Raw genomic sequence first — 20,482 nt, 5'->3', positions numbered from 1 at the left:
GGAGATGGACCTCAATCTATCGCACATTTCTTTCCTGGCATTGCCCAGGAGAGCAAATGACCACCATCCAGGAGTAGAGGAAGCACAACATGGTGGCGTACGAGGAGACCTGGTGTGGTGGGGATTAGGTGCTGTCTCAAAGCGACCCGATGTACAACAGAACAAATCACTGCTAGGTCCTGCACCATCCTCACAATTGTTCTTCGGTTTGAGCCCATAGTTGCAGCCACTGGGTTAGTCAATCTTGCTGAGGGTCTTCCTCTTTCTCACTGCCCCTCTCCTGGACCCAGCAGATGTCCTTCTCCAGGGACTGGTCTCTCCTGAGAACATGTCCAAAGTACATGAGACGAAGCCCCACCATGCTGGCTCCTCAGGAGCATTCTGGTTGCACTTCTGGTGTGGGTAGGGAGAGGAAGCATGTGTGAAGAAGGGATCCTGCAGCTGAGGTCTTCAGGAGTAGGAGGCGGATGGGAGGGACTGAACTCCAGGCAGAGACAGCGTGCGCAAAGGCCCTGTGGTTGGCCTGTCTGGCTGTTTAGCCAGCTTTGTTTGCAGCACGAAGCAGCCTTCCATCCGCGGAAGTCCTCTCCACAGAACACATTGTTATGTGCTCCACTGCACCAGGGGAAGTAGTAATTTTAGAATTATCATGCCTTTTCATAAAATGTTATTTGGATCCATACTTTCTAGTACACAAAATAAAGATTTCAGGTGATGAGGGAAGAGAGACGTGCAACATGGCTAAAATGGGGTGTAATTCCCTCTTCATCCTTTGCATGAATTAAGCTGGAGGAACTCTGGAGAACGGTACCTGGGGAAAAAAATGCACAGACTGGACCGAGTCTAAGAGACAGTCTACGTGAGCAACTTCAGCTGCTACCTGCATCCTGGCTTCATGCCTCAGCCCCACCCCTGCCCTGTTACTTCCAGAAAATGACGCATCTGCCTGGAATCTGGTCCTTCTATCTGGCCATCTCCAGTGAAGTAAAATGACTTGGTCTGCATTTCTATCTGTAGCCTTGGTAACTCCCACCAAATACTGCGGGGAACATGCAGATCATGTGCAGAGGAGGATTAGCCAGTTTTGAGTAAAGGTGAGCTATCTTAGAAGCCTCTGACCAGCAAGAAGGAAGAGCCACGATTGGAGACATGCAAGATTGTTGCGGGAAGTGGTGGAGGCAGCACCGAGACCATGAGGCAGAGCAGTGGGCCCACAGGAGTAAAGCTGTCTTTGGGCAGGAGGCTGGCTTGCAGTGGGAGGTGGCCTTTGGATATTTACCAGTGCCAGAGGAGCTTTGTGACGCTTACTGGAACAGAGTGGAGGCCAAGGTACCAGGTGGCTGAGAGTCCAAGAACCAGAGAGAGACATGTTTACCAGCATGACTGAGAAGAGGTGCTGGGGACAAAAGAATGATATTCTCATAGTTTATATACTATGCAGGGAATGTCAAATTCAAAAAGAATATTGCATTTATTAACAAAAAGGAGAGTTCAAGATCTATCTTGAAGTACAATGCTACCTGTGATAGGATAGTATCTGTGCACCTACAAGAAGATCCATTAACATATCTATTTATGTTATGGACCCACCAGAACTAGTGATGAATATCTGGAAGAAATCAACCAAGTTCTTCAGTCTGCAACAGACCAAACGTAATCAAGATGCACTGATAGCTAATGACCAACATGTGAAAGTAGGAAACAAATAGGGAGATATGGTAGTAGGAAAATATGGCTTGGTGATAGAAGCACTGCTGGAGATTGTATGATGAAATTTCACAAGACCAGCGATGTCTTCATTGCAAATACCTTTCTTTGCTCAACAACATCAATGTACCTGTTCACTCCATCGACGAAGTACATGGGAATCAAATTGATCACTTCTGGGAGAAAAGATTATGTCAACTAGACGCTCCTGGGTGAAGGCAAGGGCGGAGCCCAACCTATCATCAAGCTGCAGCCTGAATGACACCTCCTTGGGGTGCGGTTTCCAGGTAAAAGAGACCCAGAGCAGGGCTGAGTGATCTTGCCCCTTTGCCTTCAATTGAATCTGGAACCTGTGTCTGGTTCGTTGATCTCAGGAGCTGGCCCCTGATTTATTTGGCCGACCTCTGAGTCATTTACCTCTGCATCCACCAGCCTGTGGGCCTCCCACTTCGTCATCCTGCTTCTTGTTCATCAGCTTCTGTAGCTACATAAGGCAGGAGACGTATGCACCTTGCATCTGATCTACAGACTCAAACGGAACTGGACTTATCTACTTCTACAACCATGTAAGGCATTTCTTGTTAGAAATCTCTCTGTCTATACATACCCAAAGAAGCATCATTGGTTGTGCTTCTCTAGAGATCCTAGCCCAACACAGTGCCCGTTCCAAAGAAAGGTGACTCAACAGAATGTGGAAATTATCGAACAATATCATTAATATCACAAGCAAGTAAAATTTCGCTGATGATAGTTCAACCATGGTTGCAGCAATATATCAACAAGGCGCTGCCAGAAATTCAAATTGAATTCAAAAGAGGAGGTAACACAAGTGATATCACTGCTGACATCAGATGGATTTGTGGCTGAGAGGGAATACCACAAATATATTCATTTGTATTTTATTGAAGGAAGGGCATTAGGCTGTGTGGATCCTAATAAACTATGGATAACAACGAGAAGAAGGGAATTCCAGAACACTTCATTGTTTTCATAAGGAACCTATCCATGGAGCAAGATGCAATTATTGGATTAAACAAGGGACTATGGCATGGTTTAAAATCAGAAATGGTATGCATCAAGGCTGTATACTTTCACCATACTTATTCAATCTGTATGCTGAGTAAATCTGAGAAACTGGATTATATGATGAAGAATTTGGCATCAGGATTAAAGGAAGGTTTTCCAACAATCTGTAATATGCCGATGGCACAGCCTTACTTGCTGAAAGAGAAGATTTGAAGCATTTGCTGATGAAGTTCAAGGACTGCAGCCTTCAGCATGGATTACAACTCAATGTAAAGAAAACCCCAATCCTCACAACTAGACCAAAAGACAACATCATGATAAACACAGAAAGGATTGACGTTGTCAAGGATTTCATCTTGCTTGTATCCACAATCAATGCTCATGGAAGCAGATGTTGAGCAATAAAATGATGGACTGCATTGGGCAAATTTCCTATACAAACCTCTTTAAATTGTTGAAGTGAACGACTGTCATTTTGAAGGCTAAAAGTGGGCTTGACCCAAGCCATGGTATTTTTGATCGTCTTGTAGGCATGCGAAAGTTGGACAATAAATAGAGGAGACTGCAGAAGAGTGGATGGATTTGAATTACTGTGTTGGCGAAGAAAGGTACCAGGGACTGCCAGAAGAACAGATCTGCTCAGCCAGAGAAGCTCAGCCAGAATGCTTCTTAGAGGGAAAGATGGAACAACTTCTCATGTACCTCGGAGATGTTGTCAGACGAAACCAGGTCTGCGAACGGACATCATGCTTGGGAAAGTAGAGCCAAGTATAAGAGGAAGACCATCAAGGAGATGCATCGACACAGCAATGGGCTCAAACACCAAGATCGAAAGGATGGTGCAGGGCTCAGCAGCGCTCCGCTCCACTGCCCTAGCGTCTCAGTGAGCCAGGGCTTACTGGATGGCACGTAACACCAACAGCCACAGCCTGGGCTGTTCCATCAGGGAAAGAAAACCAAACCAAACCTTTAAGTCACCAATTAAATGTTGGTCCTTTCCTTTTGTTTCCAGAGGTGGTCTAAGGTATGTGTGATTCCCAGAGTTCAGGAAGTGGGAGAAGAGACGCAAAGAATTGTTGGCAGGAGTTCAATGAAAAGTCATGATTTGGATCGATTATTCCACGTCTGGGTCTTTCTCATGATAACTTAAACTATAGTCTCTAGCTTTCACTCCAAACACCTTCTACATACACAAGTGCACTTTCGAGAACACAGTCAGGAGAGACAATGGATACATGGCACAAAAAGAGAAGGTAACTAATCTTAGACGCTGCAACCGATGGGATACTTCAATTTAATTTCAAATAAACTTGGTGATTTAAACCAGGCAGTGTCAGGCCTGTGGGGACACAAAAACGAACAAGACCCACACGAGTTTGTTAATAAAATAGTTTCCAAGCCAGTTATGGGGTTACACAGGTAACTAAGACACGGGGAGGGCATTGGAAGGTCTAAAACCAGGGGTCTAGGCATACGAGGAGGGGGAGAAGTCACTTCTGCTTGGCAGTATTGCCCAGGAGTTAGGAGCAAAGCTCTTTAACTGGGCTGCAGAAGGGTATTCCAACGAAAGGAAATGCACAGAAAAATGCAGAAAGCATGTGGACAGTTTTCCACTGTGGCCAGAGTTGACAGTTCGTCCACATGGAGGCCAAGTGGGAGGAAAAGCAGGCAAAGGCGGCGGACAGGGCCTATAGCACAGGGGGTCATCGTGGGTGGGTGGGTAGAGGAGCAGATCCAGAGAAAGCAGATTTTAAAGTTAGGCTTTCATCTTACTCTGTTTGCCATCTTACTCTGAAGGATCCAGGGGCCAGGATCCTGCCTGGAAAGCAGGAATGGGACCTGGGAGTAGGCTGGAGTTTTCAGAAGGCCAGAGCGGGGTCAAACCAAAGACAAGGCCCAGTGCTGAGACCAACCCTGAGCATCCCACTCCTCCTCCTCCTCCCCCTCCCAAGCCAGTCTCAAAGTCTTGTGGGCCTCCCCTTGCAGTGGGGTGAGCCTTCTGACAGACACTTCTGGGCCTTGCGCTTGCTTGTTAAACAAGGTCAGAGGTTTCTGGCGCTTGGTTTCCTCCTGATGGTGATGATGTCTGGAGCTGAAACAGTTAGTTTGAAACCACAAGGGAAGAGCTAAAAGGATGGCTAAGATGCTGCCCTGACATTGGCGAGCCTTCCCAACAAACACGTCCAGTCGTGAGACACGAAGGACAGTATTCGTGGCTTGTGGGTAAGCTGGCCTGCTGCTCCTGGCTGCAGCATTCCCAGCTCTGCCTTTGCGAGCCACTGACACCAGCATTCTAAGGCCACAGAGAAAGGAAGCCTCAGCCTCCCACCTGGCGGTCCCTGTTTGGGAAGAGAAGCCAAAGACTTAGGAGCACAGGGTGCCTGGTGGGAAAGGGGTGCAGTCAGCAGAAGCTTCTCTGAGCCTTTACTTAGATTTTTGAGTGAGGCTGGCAGGGTCTAGGGTGGCAAAACTGGAGAGTGGTTAATGCCAGTGTCTGTAGCAGGAGGAAATCAATATACAATTATCTAAGGCAACTGTTTTTGGGTTTTTTTTGGGAGGGGGTGGAGGGAAAGGCAGGGTATTTTAAGGTGACTGCAAACCCAGAAGCACTGATCAATGACATCCAGGAAGCATGGGATAAAGGATGGCTGCTCATCACAAAATGATAGCAGGACAGACACAGGCTGATCCTTGACCCACAGGTTTCATGACTATCATGCAGATCATCAGAATAGCTGTATAAATGCAGAGCACACCTTTTATTTCTTTACCTCTGCTTACCAGATAGGTGGGAGGCATTGGGAACACGGTTGTTAACATCCCTGGGCTGATATACATGGTGTTCTATTTGCAAGGTTTGAGAAATGATGCCCAAGCCTCAAGCGAAGGATATGTTGTTTTTCTTTCCTTTTTAAGAGGTTTTGATTTCTACTCCTAATGCTATAAACTTGTTGTGTGTGTTGCGGCTGAAAAATGTTTAAAAAAAAAAACACATTTAAAAAAAGTACTGGCTGTGCCACAGGCAGCATTTCAATCCCGTTCAGACTACACAGCCTGCTGCTGCTGCTGGAAGCTGCTGCTGGGTTGACCCCTGACCCAGGAAACCCCATGTGTTTGGAGTAGAACTACTCCATTGGGTTCTTCTTGGTTATGGTCTTTATGGAAATAGTTCTCCAGGCATTTCCTTGGCAGAGCTGTTGGGTGGCTTGGTACTGCCAACCTTTAGGTTAGCAGCCAAGTGCACACTGCTCATGCGCCCCAGGCTCTTTCAGAGGGAATACAGAAATGATCAAAAGCCTATATAGAGCCATGGCGTTTTCAGTCACCTCAAATGCATGTGAAAGTTGGGCATTGAATAAGGAAGACATTAGAGTTGGTGCATTTGAATTAGGGTGCTGGTGTAGAGTCACCATGGGCTGCCAAAAGAACAAACATCTCTCATGGAGGAAGTACAATCAGAATGCTCCTTCGAAGTAGGGATGGCGAGACTTTGTCTCATGTGCTTTGGACACGTTGTCAGGAGACCAGTCCCTGGAGAAGGACATCAAGGTTGGTAGAGGGGCAGCAAAAAGGAGGAAGGCCCTCACCAAGAAACTTTACCCAGAAGCTGAGGAGGAACCACTATAGGGAGCAAGGAAGTGCTATGGTTCAGGTTTGCATGGCCGGAAGAGCCCCGAACCAACCATGGGGATGGAGATGGGCTGGGGAGAATGAGGGCAGGAAGGGCTGAGGTTTGTACTCTTTCCTGATGGAAGTGGACTGGATAGAGGGCTGAGTCCTTCTGGAGTGTACAAGTCCAAGACGAGGGGACCATGTCTGGGTATCTGAAAATCAGGCTAGTAGAATAATTCCGAGGAAAATACTTATGGTCAGAAAGCTCTGGGTCAAAACCATCTCTTATTAGCTGTTGACCTGGAATTGGCTGCTCACTTTTTCTAAGCTTTAATTGTCCTCTTTTATAGAAAGAGATCAGCTACATTCTACATTAGTTACATTCTACATTGTAGAATTCTTCCGAGGGTTTTGATTTATGTGATGTAGGTAAAGCATTTGGCACAGTGTTGAATATATATATATATAATTTTAATGAATCTTGTCTATCAGATTTTGTATGTCTGTATCTGTGTACATGTGTGGGTGCATGCATTTTCTCTGTCATACCAAAGGAGTTGCCTTCAACCATTTCAGAATCCCTTTCCTTCCTGTAAAGAGAGACACAGTAGACAGATGATGCACTGTAGAGTCCCAGGAAATGGTTAAAGTTTGGCTCTTCCACTTACTAGTGGTGTGTCTGGCAACAAATAACCAACCTGAGTCTCCAGTCCCCAGTTGGTAAATTGAATATAACACTGTTTCCCTCTCATTTGCTTATTCAAAATACTTATTGTACAGTTATTATGTTCAAGGCGAGGGGCTAGGAATTCCATTGTAAATAAAGCAGACACAGCCCAGATGGTATCTGAGGTGTATCTGACTTCTTCTGGCTTCCCTATTGCCACTGGGCAGAGGTCAGACACACTTCTACCCTCCATTCTTTACCCTATTCTGAGAATAACATTCCTCCCACAGCACAGTTTGATAGTTTGTTGCAATGGTCACAGAGAACTCAGACAATACTCATGGCAAAAGGGGATTATTAGGGAAGTTACTAAACTACCAAAAGTCAGGATTAGTAAACAGTAAAGATACAATTATTGGCCTACAGCAAAGTCTCTCCTCAGCCAGTAGTCAAGTCTCTGTCCAGTCCTTAGCCTCTAAGCTACGTGGTCTCTTGGCCTCTGCCTCCATGGGCCAGAAAGCCATCATTCTGTCTCACAGTCCCATAGTCTCAGTGCTGCTCCTCTGCTCTCTCTCATGGTCTCTGCCTTGAGCTCTGGTCTTGACCTGGCCCCTGTGCTCAGTCCCATGGTCTCTGTACCACAGCCTTGGTGTCTCTGGTTTTATCCCCAGCACTTCAGACTGTGATCTTGAAGGGGCTTCACTCGTGGCTCTTCTAAGGACACTGGGACTTCTCTGCTTCTGAAACGGCTCTTACACACAGAGGGATGGCTTTGATGGAGGGTGCTCTCCACCTCCCCCATCTTTCAGCAGACCACACCCCCAAAGAAAGAAGGGTGGCCACTTGGTTCACACCCTCTACTGAACTAGAGACATAATCCTACCTTAATCCTGTCTGTTAACACATCAGATAGCTCCCTCCAAATTGGGATGCTAGCCACAAGCAAAGAGGGCAGAATTTATGATGCATCGCACAAGGACTTATGGCTCCAACAATAAGCTCACTGCCCTGAAGTTGATTCTGACTCATGGCGATCCTATAGGATAGGATGGAACTGTGCCTGTGGGTTTCTGAGACTGTAACATTATGGGAGTAGAAAGCTCCTGTAGTAGGTACTTGACTACATCTCATGTCTTAGCAGGGAAAGTATGCTATCATAATCTGAATAGTGCTTTGCTAGACTAAGAACAGGGTATGAGGGAGGGCAGAGGTAGTGTAGTGGGGTGGGGAGTAGGGCAGAAGGGTGAAAAGATTGCTCTAGGCAGACACAAGAGTTTATACAAAGGCTTAGAGTTAGAGAAGAACATGGTGTCTTTAAACGGAAAGACTTGGACTGAGCCTGGTGCAGGGCAGGCTGATCTGGCACTGAGAACTCAGGGGTGAAAGAGACGTGCTCGGCTCTGCACTATCGAAGGATCTCTTTGTCTGCAGTAAGGAGAATGAGTGGGCTGTAGGTGGGAAGGCTGGTGTCAGGATGTTCTGTGAGAAGCCTAGTACAGCAACCCAGGTTACAGGAACAGGAGATATTTAATCATCATCATTAAAAAAAAAAAAAAAGGAACACCTATATTCAGGTGATATTCTAAGTGTTTACTGTAGGCTAATTCATATCATTCTTAAACTCCAAACTCTAGTGGGGTAAGTCCTATTACCATCTTCATTTTACAGGTCAGAAGTGTAAGGCTCACAGATGCTATGTAACCTGCCCAGCTTATACAGCATAGGGATGTGAAATCAGGTAATCTGGTTCCAAGACCTGTGTGCCTTGGAACTACTGTAGATCCAACAGAGACAGACTAAGAAGAGGAGAGGGAAGGGGAGGAAGGAGTCACAGATGGTGTACAGGTGTCTGGCTTGTAACTGATGTTGTTTGGGGGCTGAGGCACCCCCATTCCCCAGGAAAGAACAAGTGTAGGAGACAAGATAATGAGTTTCTTGAAAGGCTTGCTGAATTTGAATCCTCCAGGTGACGTCCATGACTAAACAGCCTATCATTAGCTAGGTCCAACCCACACCCTAATCCTAACCCGAACCCAAACCGTAACACAAGATCTAACCCTAACCCTTTGTCTAACTCTAAACCTAACCCTAACCCTAATCCTAGACCTAAGCCTAACCCTAACCATGGGCCTAACCCTTACCCTAAGCCTAACACTAAACCTAACCCTATGCCTAATGCAACATCTAACCCTAACCTTAACCTAGGCTTAAGCCTAATCCTAGCCCTAACCCTAACTCCAACCCTAAACCCAACCCTAACACTAACCCTAAACCCAAACATAACCCTAAGCTAACAAAATAACAACAACAACAAAAAAAAACAACAACAGCCTATCATTGGACATAAGGGTCTTGAAATGAAAGACTTCACCAGATCCCTGGTGCCATGGTAAGGTAGGTGTTGGACTACCATGTCAGTCTGGGTAGACTAGAGAAACAAATCCATAAACACTCATATGTGTGTAAGAAAGAGCTGTATATACAAGAGCAGTTGAACATTGAGAAAACATCCCAGCCCAGTCCAGATCATGTCTACAAGTCTGATATTAGCCGATATGTCCGATACCAATCTACAAAGTCTTCTTCAGACTCATAAAACACATGCAATGATGCTAAATGCAGGAAGATCACAGGCCAGTGGGTGAGAAGTCTTATGGATCCAGTGACATTGTAAGCATCTCAGCGCTGTCAGAGGTCTCCATGTGGCTTCTCCTGTGCCCAGGGTTCTGGCTGCTTCAGGGTAGTTTCATGTGTCTTGTCAGCTGCAATGTCTTGCAGGGGTTGAGCAGAGAGACAGTGTCTCCTTTCTCCAGGATGGAATTACAGGAGTTCCCAGAATCCTCAGGAGAAGGTCATGCATGCACAGAGGCCTCATTTACTATGACCGGATTGACAGTCTAGACTCCACACCTTCACTCTAAGTTCTCACAAGTAGCAAACTGACACCAGATTATGTAACTACCACAGCTGCAACTGCAAGGTCAGTGGTTCAAACCCACCAGCCACTCTGTGGGAGAAAGACAAGGCTCCCTTAAAAATTCACTGTCTCGAAAGCCCTCTACGGCAGCGCTTCTCAACCTGTGGGTCATGACCCATTTGGGAGTCGAATGACCCTTTCACATATTTCCCAATGGTCTTAGGAACTGGGACACTGCTCCTCTGTCTCCAGGCAGGTCTGCCCACATGCAGATACGCTCAATATGAGTACCCGGCATGATGGCATCATTGCACCAACCCCATCACATAGACCCAGTACAAATACAGGTTTATGTGACAGGATTGGTGCCATAACGTACTTAGGCAAACCAGTCACACATGTGTAGAGAGCAGCTACTGTGTAGAGCAGTTACTGTGTTGAAAGCAGCAGTATTACTAAAGGTAAAATGACACTTCATGAATTATAATTACATATCATTTTGTGATTAATCACTATGCTTTAATTATGTTCAATTTGTAACAATGAAACTACATCCTGCATAACAGCAGCAACATTACAGTTATGAAGTAGCAATGAAAACAATGTTATGGTTGGGGGGTCACCACAACATGAGGAACTGTATTAAAGGGTTGTGGCACTAGGAAGGTTGAGAACCGCTGCTCTGAGGTCACTGTGAGTTGGAATTGATGCGAACGCAGTGGGTTATATACAGTGATACCTCGGTTGTCAAATGGCTCTAAGCGCAAACTTTTCACTACTGCAACAAGAAAGTTAAAAAAAAAATCTGTTTGGTGTTCTTAACTTTGCTCAGTAGTTGAACCGAAAATCTGACTTGAATAACCCTGTGGGGACCGAGAGGGTGTCACTCGCAGCATCTCACTTCTATCTAAGTGCTGCTATTGCTCAGACAACACAGTGCTGTGGTTAGTACATTCAACCATGCATCATTGTGGGGTTTTTTGCACTTCATTTGCATAAAATATCATGACTATGGTTAGTGATATGAGCAGCAAAGCTAAGAGGAAAATTGAGAACCACATTACGAGTTAAAGAATGAAATCATTACAAAATTTGAATCAGGTTGCTGCTTGTCTGATTTGGGGCTGAATACAACATGGCTAAGTCAACACTATCGACAGTTTTGAAAACGAAAAATGTGCTTAAAGTGGCTCATGCAGGGAAAGGTGTGAAACTGTCAACCCTGAAATAAGGAACCCAGACCATCAAAGAGGTTGGAAAGTCGCTGTTGGTTTGGATAAATCAGAAACAACTCCATGGTGGTAGCATTATCCATGGCGGGGATATATGAGAAGCCTAAAAGCCTCCACTGTGGATTTAGAGTAACTGTTTGGGCCTTAGAACCAATTACTTGGTTTTCCATGACTTCTTATGGGAAAACTAGGTTCAGTTCCCGAACTTTTCAGAGTTCCAACACAAACTTGGAACGAAATGAGCTTGACAACTGAGATATCACTGTGTTTGGTTAGCAGTGACATGAAGCCCTCAGAGCGGGGAAGATGTCTTAGGACAAACATTTAGAATTAGAAACTACCCCGAGAAGAACCCTGAGGCACATGACTATTAAGGGACAGGTAGAAGAAGAATCATTCACAAGGGATGAATATGAAGGGGCAGGTAGGCGAAGAATCATTCACAACAGAGATGAGAAGGAGCAGTTTGAGAGATAGGAGGAAGTCAAATAAAGTATGTGTATCTCAGAAGAGGCATTTCAAGGGGCAAACGGTGCCCAATGTGGCCAGCGCAAGCTAAGTGAGGAGGAAAGTGTCCTTTGGGTGTAGTAATAATGCAGTCAGTACTGACCTGGGAGAAAAATGGTTTCAGTAAATTGGTAATGACAATAGTCAGAGTGCAGAGGATTGAACCTGCTGCGAGTATGTGAAAGCAAGTGAACAAGGACGTTCACCAAGGTTCACCTGTGAAGGGAGGAGAGTGAACCGGAGGTGGATGTGGAGTTAAGGAAAGGCTTCTTTAGTTTTCTAGCAACCCAAGACATTGGAGAATATGTAAAGGCGAACGAGCTGAATCCAGGGCAAATTTTGGTAGGCTGCAAAAACAGGAGATTTGGTGTCATAGTAGTTACGAATTGGACTGCGATCTGATAGGTCAGCAGTTCAAGCCACTCGGTGGGAGAAAGATGGGGCTTTCTACTCCTGTTAACAGTTTGTGTTAGTCTGGGTGGACTAGAGAAACAAATCCAGAGAGGCACTCATATGTGTATAAGAAACACCACTGGTCCTAAAGGGATAATCCTCCCTGGATTCCCTGTGTTTCCAGTTCCCATCTACACCAGTGTACATCCCCTGGTCCAGCCAGACTTGCAAGGTAGAATTCGGATCATGATAGTGGTGGGGGTGGGGGGGAGCATTTAGGAACTAGAGAAAAGTAGGAAAGTTGTATTTTTCATCGTTGCTACATCGCATCCTGACTGGCTCATCTCCTCCCCAAGACTCCTCTGTAAGGGGATCTCCAGTGGCCTACAAATGGGCTTTGGGTCTCCACTCCGCACTCCCCCATCATTCACTATGGTAAGATTTTTTGTTCTGATGATGCCTTATACCTGATCCCTTCGACACCTCATGATCGCACAGGCTGTTGTGCTTCTTCCATGTGGGTTTTGTTGCTACTGAGCTAGATGGTCGCTTGTTTACCTTCCTTTGAAGGGACTTGGTGACTTACTTGACACTAACAGACTATGGAAAACGTGATGGGGTGTCCCTTCTGAGATTAAGTTACAAAATGACTCTGGCTCTTTTACTGGCTCCCACCCAGTTGCCACGTTGTGAGCTGCCCCATGGAAAGGCCCACAGAGCAAGGAACTGAGCCAGCCAAGGACCTGAAGCACTTAGTCCAACACTGCTGAGGAACCCAATCTTGCCAACAACTAACTACAAGAGGGAGCTTGGAAACAGATCTGCCCTCAGTCAGATGTAACCACAGTCCTCCCCCCACCCCCCACTTGATTGTAGCTTTGTGACCTTCAAGTAAAGGCACAGGGCTGAGCCATACCCAGAAACTATAAGATAATAAGTGCTCATTGCTCTAGTCCTTCTGTTTGGAGGTAATTTGTTACGGAGTACCAAAGAACACAAGGTATACAAGGAGAAACTGAGTTGGAGGGAAGAAAGGACAGCAATTCTGATCAGAGAATGGGGTGTTCTGAGTTTATAATTTCAGCTCCGAGGCACCTTACCTTGCAATGCTTCATTTGTGCTGGAGAGGGTGGCTGGGCTGGAGCTGCCTGAGCCAAGGCTCCCTCCCTCCCTCCCTGCTATAGAGTCGATTCTGACCCATAGAAACAGGCAGAAGTGTAACTGTTCACAAGAGTGAAAAGCCTCATCAATCTCCAGAAGAGGGGCTCATAGCCTTGCAGATCGAGGCCTCAAGTGTAACCACTACACCACCAGGGCTTCCCTGAGAGTCTAAGGTACTGGATAAGTCATGTTCACAAGTCTTGACATCTTTGGGGATTGTTAGGCGGCCGAAAAGGGGATTGTTCCTCTTCATGCCAAGGAGCCCCCTTACAGGAAGTAGGAAGCTGCTCAAGGCTAGAGGGCACACTCCAAATTCAGGCTCTGAGCCAGGAAGGGGTGATACACCTAGGTGGGTAGTACTCTTGGATTGGCCAGGTGGGTTAATTCAGTCAATGGGGTCAACCAGTATCATCGACCACACCACCCAACGGGGGCCCTGAAAAGCCAGGATTTGAAGCCCACTGCTCTCCTTTCTCAGCTGCTCTTTGGGCCAAGCTGTGGGGGGTTTCTCTGGCCTCAGGTTTCACATGTGGGTGTGAAGTGCCCTGAGGGTGCCTGTGTAAAATCTGAAACTCCTATCCTTTATAAAAACCCACTTGGATCACAAACCAGGCTTCAGCATGAACTCTTTCTCCTGCAAGCCAAGGACTGAGATATTTTTCACCCAAGAAATACAACAGGATCACTGAGGGGCAAGGAGAAGTGTGTACCAGGTATCAACAATTTTAATGAGTGGGCATTGGGGCAGGGAAGGTTAATGGCAGGGATGGAGCATAGTAAACGTGCTTGGGTACAGATCTTAGTACCCTCCCATAGGAATGGAAATTAAAAGTATGGAAGGGGCACTAGGAATCTAGTCAGATGCTGATCTCAAAGCAGGTGAAGTGTGGGAGAATGGGCACACCACCCTATATTGAAAGTTCCTGGGCAAGTGGAGCCCCAGGCGGGAGCTAGGTTTTAAGAATCAATGGCATAGCACTGTGCAGGCAAGGTCCGGGGCTCCACATCTCCACACAGTGGGCGCTCAACGAATATTAGTTCTGAACATTCACTTATAGTTGAATACCCTGGTCTGGAGCTGCCCTCGCCTCTCCTGCCCCATCTCTTTCCTCGAACAGCTGGATCTGGGTGAGGGGACTCACAAGCCACTCAGGGGCAGCCTCCAGTCAAGGTCCAGGGATAGCCCGGAGGGAGGCTTTTCCCAACTTCGCTTCTGTCCGCCAGCACAGGAAGAAGTGTAAGGACGAGGGTCATTTTCTCCAAGATTCAAGGCATATCCCTCTAAGAGAAATGCATTCCTTCCATCAACAAACATCAATCAAGCACGGAGAAGCGTGACACCAATACTTCGGAGACATTCACTCCCAGTCGCACGGAGGGGGCGCAACCGCGAGCTGCCTCCAGGCCAACGTCAGTGGGGGCTCACCATACATACACTGACTTCCCCAAGTTCTCCTCGTACTTTTTAGCCGACGGAAAATCTCGGAAGTGGGTGTGCTATCGTTCCAGAAGTCGGCCTAGGAGAATCTCCCCAGTCCCGCAGAATCCACCTGGAGCGCCAGAGTCCACGTGTACTCCTCGGTGGCTCGCGGGGCGGGGTGCAGGGGGTGGGGCCTGGCGGGAGGGCGAGACCGGCCCCGCCCCCGGGGCTCCCAGGGCCCCCCGCGCCCCGCGGCCAGATGCTGACGTGTCCTTTCCTTCTCACTACACCTCCCGAGTCCCGACACTACCTACTCTGGCTGTCCCGGAAGTCCCGCCCCATACACAGTCCGGCACCGCAAATCAGCTCTTTCAGCGCTTCCCGGAGCTCCCTACCCGTTTTGGGACCAGGAGGCGGGGCTTCGAGAGCAGGGCGCCTATTGGCTTGAGGTCCGGCGGGCTCTGGGTGCCCATTGGCCAGAGGGCGGCGGCGCCCTGGCACGCTTGCGCGGCGAATAGAACGTGTGGCGGCGACTGTAGCGAACGCGTCTCCTCTTTCGCTCCGGGTCCTGCTGCTGCTCGGAGAGCGTCCATAGCGTCTGTCTGGTCCATCGCCTGCAGCTCGTCGCCCGCCTGCTCCTCGCCGCGGCAGTCTCTCACCAACACCAACACCTACAGTGACACCTCCAGCTCGGCCAGCCTCTCCACTCACCGCCTTTCCATCTCCACACATGGCCTCCTCCGTGCAGAGCGGCGGCTCCTCTGGGGGACCCGCGGTCCCAACCGTGCAGCGGGGCATCGTCAAGATGGTGAGAACGGGGCCCTGGACACCGGACACCCCGCCCGCCTCCGGGCGAGGTCGGGCTCTGGCTGCTCTTGCCCTCCGGTCAGCCCTCACAGTCTCCGGGATCCCCTCTCCTCTGACCCCTTCTCACTGTCGACCCCTTCCAATTCCCTCTCTTGACGGACCCCTACCCAGACCCTCCATGGCCCTTTCCTCTTGGCCACTGACTTAAGGGATCAAGGGTTTTCCGTGGTCGCGGCACTCGATCTCTTGGCTGCTTACGGGACAGATCGATTGCTGATTGATTTTTGGACATAATTCGTGGATATTTACCCCTCTCCACCCACCTTGTCTTTCTGCCCATTTTGACATCTGCTGAGCAGTTTGCTGTTCTTTAGGGGGTGCTTTTACTTCTCAGAGCCTGACATCCGGTCTTTGCTGAAACCCTAATAGTACTTGGGACAGCCGAGGCTTCGCGGCTTCCACCCGCCAGCTTAGTGACTTTCTTACAAGTTTTGTAGTTTTCTGGCCCAAGAGCTGATCTTTTGCGCCTTCTCCCGTGGACTACGTTGTTGGGCCCGCTGGAATCCCGGGGATCATTATTGCCTTTCCCTGATAAAGAAGGCCGATTTAAAAGAGAGCAAGAGACTTGGTGTTTTGGGTTTTGGATTGGAGCCAGTAACTGAGAGCTCAAGTGTTTTGAGCCCCTGCCCTGGGCCTGATTTCACCTCCCCCTTCCAGCCCCCACCCCTACCCTGCTCCCTATATTCGTGAGTTTAAGATTTAAGACCCCATGAGATTCATTAAAAGAAAAAAAAGACCCTCGCTTCCATGAGGATTTTGTAGTATAAGTTCTAGTTATCTCTAGCTTCTTGGTGTCATTTCACCAATAGTCCCAAACGTTTGAACCTGCCATTTCTGGGTTGTTACCAGGTTTTGTGGTGGAGGTGGCCAACCACGTCTCTATTTCATGTCAGATGGCAGCGCGGATTTTTCCATCTGGAACAGCACATAGCCAAGTGACACTTTTTTTCCCTGAAGGTTCACTTTTCTTTGCTGTTGAAGAAACATCTTATTTTCTTTGTAGTCTTTCAAAGGAGTTCAATGTGCTATTGCTTGTGTGTGCATGCGTGTGTGTGTGTGTGTGTGTGTGTGTGTGTGTAAATTAGATTTCATGGTATGTTTTGTCCCTGATTTTCTAATAGTTGAGTCTTAGGTAATAGTCTATCACAAGCTGAAATCCTGGAGGTTTTCTTTTTTCACGGTCAAGTGAGTTTTCAATATTGCTTTTTTCCCTTCATTTACTATGTCTAGTGAGTTACAATGTATCAGAAATTGAAAGAGAAGGGAAATTCCAAGTCCACATTTTTTTTTCCCTCTGTAATACTGACCTGCCTCAGGAAAGGATTATCCTGGGGTGGCTTCTTGTTCATTTCCCTTTTATATTGCACTGAACTGCCCCTTCCCCATGGGAACAAAGCTTCTATGGATGGTCGGGTGGTAGGATTGGCAGCAGAGTGGATCGCCTTCGTTTCATCCTTGCTGATGTTTGGGATTTTCTTACAGAGCCCTCTCATTTGCAGGGTGGGCTGGAATGAAGGGGAACATTTTTGTAGGTGAATTGTAGTGTCTGGATTCTACGAGGTGAAAGTGCCTGCTCTCAGATCATCCCATCGCCCTTAAGTTGTCCCAACTCAGAGCCACCCCATAAGTCAGAATAGGACTGCCCCTTAGAGTTTCCAAATCTGTATGTGATCTTCATGGGAGCAGACTGCCTGGACTTTCTCCTGAGGAGCAGCTAGTGAGTTCCAGTTATGGGCCATTTTGGCTTGCAGCCGAGCGCTTAATTGCTGTGCCACCAGGACTCCTTAGATTGCCCCATAGGCAATCAGCTCCATTATTGGCTGTCATGCCTTGTGCTGAACATTCTAGTGCTATTGTATCATATATAATATTTAACAAGTAGGTAATAATTGTTGGCTCCATTTCACAGATGTGTAATCTGAGATCTCGACAGGGTACCATATATACTTGTGTATAAGCCGAGTTTTTCAGCACATTTTTAATGCAGTTTTTCTGGTAAAATTAGGTGCATTGGCTGATATTCAGGTCGGCTTATACTCGACTATATACGGTAAGTTGCTTACCCAAGGACAGGTATTTTTCATCAGTATTAAGGCAGAACAGGGCTTGACCACCGACCCATCTGCTAAAGCACATGCTGGTAACCATCTGACTGTGCTGTCTTGGACTCTGGGACTCCAGGGTCTGACTGGAACAGGAAGAAGGGAGGGGTTGTCACAGCAGCCACAGAATTGCAGGGAAGTGAGGCTGACTGTAATTGAGTTGAGAAGAGAGTAGATGTTATGCCTTGTCTGTCTGGGGATTGTTGCTGTGACTTTGTTTGGTGTCGATGGTCGTTGTGTGCTTAGGAGTGGGGTGGGGAAGAGGTGGTGTTGGCAAATTCTGGTGTCAGACCTATACTGTTTTTTCCATGACCAGGCTGCAGGGGGTTGGGTGGGTGAGTTACAGGCAAGGATTAGGGAGGTGCATGGAGGGAGGGAAGGCAGGCAGGTGGACGGCTGAGTGGCTGGCAGATTTGTGCTTGCCTTAGAAGCCTTGTCTGGAATGAAAAATCGACCACTGGGAAATTGCTCAGTGTGAAGCGCTTCGGCTAAGCGAAGTTGTATTTTCCTGGAGAGTAATTGTTTCCAGCGGAACTAGGAACTGCAATGGAAGATGGAGCTCCCTGACAGAGGCGAGTGAGAGAAAAAGAGACTGATGAGGAGGAAAATGGTAGTCCTTGCTTTTCTGCTTTTGGGGTGAGAGGCAGGAACTGGAACAGGACTGAGCAGGTGAATGAAGCTGCAGGCTGCCTGAGCTTGAGGTTTGCTGTGGTGGGTAGGAATAGTCCTTTATCTTGGCAGAAGGGGCTTCAGGGCCCTTGTAAGTTGCGGGCAAGGCGATTCTAGCTCATTGTGACCTATGTGTGCCCATTAGAACTGCCCTGTAGGGTTGCTGCTGCTGGGGACCTTTTGGAAGCAGCAGATTGACAAGCCTCTTTCTGAAGGCACCTTTGGGTGAATTTGAACTAACTGCTTGTGTTTGGACTAATAGCTAAGTGATTAACCGTTTGTGCCACCCAGGGAGTCTATGTATAGCCTCTTGGAGTGGGTAGGCTGTCTGATCTCTCTGTTAAAGTCTAGTAAGGTCCATATTACCCTTTTTTTTTTAAATTTGCAGAAAGAATGTGGGGATCAAAGTGTTTCACCTGTTTTTACTGTACAGTTCAGTCACCCTACTGATCAACTATTTAGAAATGGCTGTTTTCCCTGGCTTACTTTCTGTTAGGATCTCAGGGGCCATGGATTGGGTTAACGAACTTGGCTGCTAACCAGGAGGTTGATGGGTCAAGGCTACCCAGAGGTGCCGCAGAAGAAAGGCTTGAGGGTTTATTTCTTTAAAAAAAAAAAAAAAAAAAGCCATTGAACACCCCCCACCCTCCCCGGGAACATACGGGGTTGCATTGAGTCACTTATTGGACAGCACTTGGTTTTAATTGCTTGGTGTTTGGGGGATCGAGCCCTTGCCTTCTCAGACACAGAATCTTCCTGATGTCTCAGGCAGCCATGGAAGCAGCTTACCTTCTGCTGAGGTTGTGGATGACCACAGGAGGAGGACATAGCCAAGTCTCAGTTTGCAACTACCTGCAACCCACCTACCCACTCTGGTGAGGCCCCACAGGAGGGGTGGACACCTTTCGCCAGCCTTATGTTTTCTGAAACCTGTGGTTCTTGGCTAGGTTTCTAAAGTCAAGGGGCACCTGGAAGAGAAGGAGGAAGGGGTGGGGGCCAGAATGATCTTATTTGAGCAGAAGGCCCTGGACTGCCAGAGTGAAGCTGGTAGACATCCTGGCGAGGAGCACAGCTGTAGGAAATGCTACTGCCTCATTGCCGCTGAGTGGTTCTTGAGGGGTCTGCGCTGAGAAGTCTGCCTTTCAAGGGCCCAGCCAAGACAGGGTAGTAGGTCTGCCCACACAGGCCATTACAGGGACCTTAAAAACCCTTTTCTCAGCCACTTACAATCTCCTCATCTCACTACTCCCTGCACAAGGTAGCTCAATGACTGAGTGGGCCCGTTTGCAAGGACGTAGTTAGAACTGGACGGAAGGCTTTTCCTTGTAGTCTTAAAATTGCCCATTCCCAGCAGGCAAATGGAGTTCGCTTTCAGTCAAGATAGGAAGTAAAAGAACGCTGTTGTGGATCTTAAAGGCTTTCTGTGGGAGAAGGGAGAGGCTATTTGGTGATGGTTATGCCGACAGTGGCTGCTCCCATGTACCAACTGAGGCAAATTGAAAGAGAAATCGTCATTCTCAGTTCTTTCTTCAACAGTTATTTCTTGATAAGTATCTGATTGCTCTATTCTGGGTGTTGGTGATACAGTGGTTTTTTAAAAAGAAAAGGTTGAGATTCCTGCCCTCCTGGTTTATGGGCAGACAGTAAATCTGAGAACTAAAGAGTGGGATTTAAGGTAGCACAGTGGGTTAAACATTGGGTTGCTAACTAAAAGGTCAGCAGTTTGAATCTAGCAGCTGCTCCTCAGGATAAAGATGAGGCAGTCGACTTCCATAAAGATTTACAGCAGTCCTTCAAGCTCACTATGAGTTGGGATTGACAGATCAAATGCTGGTGCCTTTTTTTTGTTTTAATTTGAGTTAAGAGTGGGACAGGGTGGCTTGGGGTAGGGGAAGAAGTGGATCCCGTCTAGGGTGTTTGGGAAAGGTTTCTCTCAGAAGTTGGCTTTTTATCTGAAGTTTGACAGATACCAAAGAGCCACCCTAGGGGAAGTGTGTTCTTGGTAGCAGGAATAGCCAGTGCGAAGGCTGGAGGTTTCCATTAATGAGCAGTCTTCAGTGAGTTTATATCATATCTCTTCCATTTATTTACATGGAATGGGTTTAACCAGGGTGGTGAATGTTCATTTTTGCAGTGAACAGCACGGGAGGCCATATCTAACCCCCTGGCTTCCCTGTTGCTAAGAGACAGGGGTCAGACATG

At 47.4% G+C, this 20,482-nt stretch overlaps 1 protein-coding gene across 1 annotated transcript in view; it reads left to right on the top strand.

The window, feature by feature from the left end:
• Window positions 1-15,189: 15,189 nt before the first annotated feature.
• Window positions 15,190-20,482, top strand: part of SND1 (staphylococcal nuclease and tudor domain containing 1) — a 483,020-nt gene continuing 477,727 nt past the window's right edge. Inside the window, exon 1 of the mRNA XM_004707793.4 lies at window positions 15,190-15,450. Within this exon, the coding sequence (XP_004707850.1) occupies window positions 15,373-15,450 (78 nt within the window). The 5' untranslated portion in view covers window positions 15,190-15,372. The remainder of the gene's footprint in view (window positions 15,451-20,482) is intronic.

Source organism: Echinops telfairi, unplaced genomic scaffold (assembly GCF_000313985.2).
Source record: "Echinops telfairi isolate 266 unplaced genomic scaffold, ASM31398v2 ScPeMD7_23;HRSCAF=83, whole genome shotgun sequence".
Lineage (NCBI taxonomy): Eukaryota > Metazoa > Chordata > Mammalia > Afrosoricida > Tenrecidae > Echinops > Echinops telfairi.
This window is presented reverse-complemented; position numbering and strand designations above follow the sequence as displayed.